Consider the following 2,405-nt stretch of genomic DNA (forward strand, 5'->3'; position numbering starts at 1 on the left):
TCATAATTACGTATTTACCCATGTAACATTGAACATATTGGCCACTAATTCCAAGACTTTTTTTTGTCAGCTACAGATGTATGGCTTAATGGACTTATTGCATGATTTTTCTCAAAATAATCTCAATGTCAAAATTTTTGATTTCTGCACTTAAACATTAATTATGTAAGTTAAAAAAAACAATTCCGAAATACCATAGTTTTCTGTAAGGTAACAAGTCACAGCTAAGTGACACTTAGTCTAGAAGATAACTACAAAGTAATCACACAACACCTCACACGGTCCTTGCGGGTTGTGGTGTAAATTAATGTATTTCCTCGTGAGAAATCAAAAGTATCTTAAGCTCTCTGTCTTTAAGTATTTATTACAGGATAAGATATAGAAAAATTATGAAGAGTGTACAAGTCATCAAACATGAGCCAACGAGTACAAACAGAGTCACAGGAATACTATTCAGCTGGATAGGGACAGAGTTCCTTCACCCGGGGAGGGTCAAGGAAGTCTGACCTCCTTCTCGGTGTTGAGGGGAGCTTTAATACACATCAAAGAGATGCACTTTGTCCCGTCCAGCTGGAGACAGCGTGTACATTCACATCAATGTTTAGTCAGCCAGTACATATGGACTATGGACATTTACCTAACATAATAAAGAACATGTGTCACAGTAATGCAAACACTGCTGACACAGAAACATAGGTTCAAGCTATAGAGAAGTGACAGAGTTCATACAATTATTTCTTCTCCGACACAGGTTAGTACAATGTGACATATTTGTCACATTCAAACAAGAGAGCACATAGGATCCTCTCAAGTCCTCAGAGTTCAGGACGATAGCACCAAACACTGCTGCAGGTCAGACCATAGTTCTCCTCTCTGACGGACTCAGGCAGCTCAAACTGAGCCAGCTGACGCAAGAGTCTTCGGATGCAGTGTTCCTCAAACTGGGCTCTTCCAGGATCTCCGATCAGGACTTTGGTGCCGTGGCTGTTGATGCAGTGGTCCAGCCAGCTGTGAAGGCTGGTGGCGAGGGCCTCGTCGTAGAACATGTCACCCAGGAGGATCAGGTCAAAGCCTTTGGGTGGTGAGCCAATCATGTTGTTAGTCAGACAAACAGGCGGCTCCAGGCCGTTCAGCTCACAGTTTATGTGGGTCGCAACGGCTGCAACTGTAGCACAAACAGGTTAAAACTTTACCTTCTATTGGTGAGCTTCTTTGGGGCTCCACAGGGCCCTATGACAATGCAGTGTCTCTGTATTTAGTGGATGTATTGCTGTTGTTGATGTAACATTGGATATCAAAATGAATATAGATGCATACCAGTGTCAATGTCATTGGCAACTACATGAGCAGCACCACATAGTTTTGCAGCGATGGCTGAGGCTCCACAGCCGCTCCCCAAATCCAGAACAGTTTTACCCCGACACACTGCAGGGTTATCCAGGAGATATCTGCACAGAGGTGCCACTATAAGAGACAGCAGTACCTCACACACATAAAACATTTGTTTATTGTGGGGCTAAAATAGTACCTTGAGAGCGCCTGTCCTCCTGGCCAGTATATGGCCCAGTACGGGTCATCAAAAGGCCAGAGCTCTGGTTTTTCACTCCAAAATCTGCAGTTTGGGGTGAACAGCCTCAGTTTGAACTCTGGGGTCAAACTCTGCTCCCCCACTATCTCTGTGTTCTCTAAAATAATTCTGCGGATATACTCAGACTGACAGCTGACAGAGGAACACCTATGTATGTTTGTCTGTTTAAACGCTTTGATAAACACTTTAATATTACGAGTTTGGGGCGTTAAAAGTCCCAACATGATCACTTAGGAAACTGTTAGCTGCTTAGCTAACTAGCGTTATTGCTATAAAGTAGCCGCATAGCTGCTGTTGTGTCAGTAGCGAGTAACACCTCTATACATTACAATACTGACGGATAAGAGATCACACACTTGTGAAATCCTCGGACTGCTCCACGGAGAGTCATGGGACTATTTAAGGTTGTTTTCTACACGGATGCAAAATATTGTCGGACGTAACTTCCATCGTCCCCCTGAAAACAAAGCACACAATCTACGTTCCGCTTAAAAAAAGGTTCCTACACAGTAACGTTATGTCACAGTGTGTTGTGCGATGCAGCGGCTTGGAGCCCAATACAAATTCCCTGTGGGACAATTTAGTAAAGTTTATCTTATTTTATATGATGATAAATATATCTGTTAACTGAACCCCCCCCCCCCAGCTGTTCTTATATTAGACGATTAACTAGTATACACAACAAGCTAGGATAGGCATAATATAGCCATATTCATATATTCATATTTCATTAAAAGACGATGAAAAGCAGAACAGCCCCTCTTTTATCTTATTTTACAATCTTCATCAGTGTAATGTGACCAGTCAAACTATTGTT

General features: G+C 42.3%; 1 protein-coding gene across 3 annotated transcripts; it reads right to left on the reverse strand.

Moving 5' to 3' along the window:
• Nucleotides 1–348: 348 nt before the first annotated feature.
• On the reverse strand, nucleotides 349–2,033 carry etfbkmt (electron transfer flavoprotein subunit beta lysine methyltransferase). 3 transcript variants are annotated; one of them, XM_076088751.1, is made up of 4 exons: nucleotides 1,945–2,000; nucleotides 1,529–1,612; nucleotides 1,318–1,448; nucleotides 349–1,165 (listed from the first exon to the last, which is right to left on the reverse strand). In XM_076088751.1, the coding sequence occupies exons 1-4, from the start codon at nucleotides 1,977–1,979 to the stop codon at nucleotides 816–818; spliced, it is 600 nt and encodes a 199-aa protein (XP_075944866.1). In that variant the 5' UTR covers nucleotides 1,980–2,000; the 3' UTR covers nucleotides 349–815. The 3 variants fall into 3 exon arrangements, with proteins under 3 accessions (XP_075944866.1, XP_075944865.1, XP_075944867.1); XM_076088750.1 differs by having other exon boundaries at nucleotides 349–1,072; nucleotides 1,529–2,033; XM_076088752.1 differs by having other exon boundaries at nucleotides 1,529–2,033.
• Between the last annotated feature and the right edge of the window lie 372 nt (nucleotides 2,034–2,405).

Source organism: Anarhichas minor, unplaced genomic scaffold (genome assembly GCF_050575085.1).
Source record: "Anarhichas minor isolate MPS153535 unplaced genomic scaffold, ASM5057508v1 ptg000011l, whole genome shotgun sequence".
NCBI classification, from domain to species: Eukaryota; Metazoa; Chordata; class Actinopteri; order Perciformes; family Anarhichadidae; genus Anarhichas; species Anarhichas minor.

Excerpts from the sequence above, each read along its gene's own strand:
- etfbkmt (XM_076088752.1), bottom strand. The coding sequence starts at position 1,812 with ATGTTGGGACTTTTAACGCCCCAAACTCGTAATATTAAAGTGTTTATC. Across the intron at positions 1,449-1,528 it reads GGAGGACAGGCGCTCTCAAG|ATATCTCCTGGATAACCCTG; the intron begins GTACTATTTTAG and ends ACCTCTGTGCAG. Across the intron at positions 1,166-1,317 it reads TGCCAATGACATTGACACTG|TTGCAGCCGTTGCGACCCAC; the intron begins GTATGCATCTAT and ends TTTGTGCTACAG.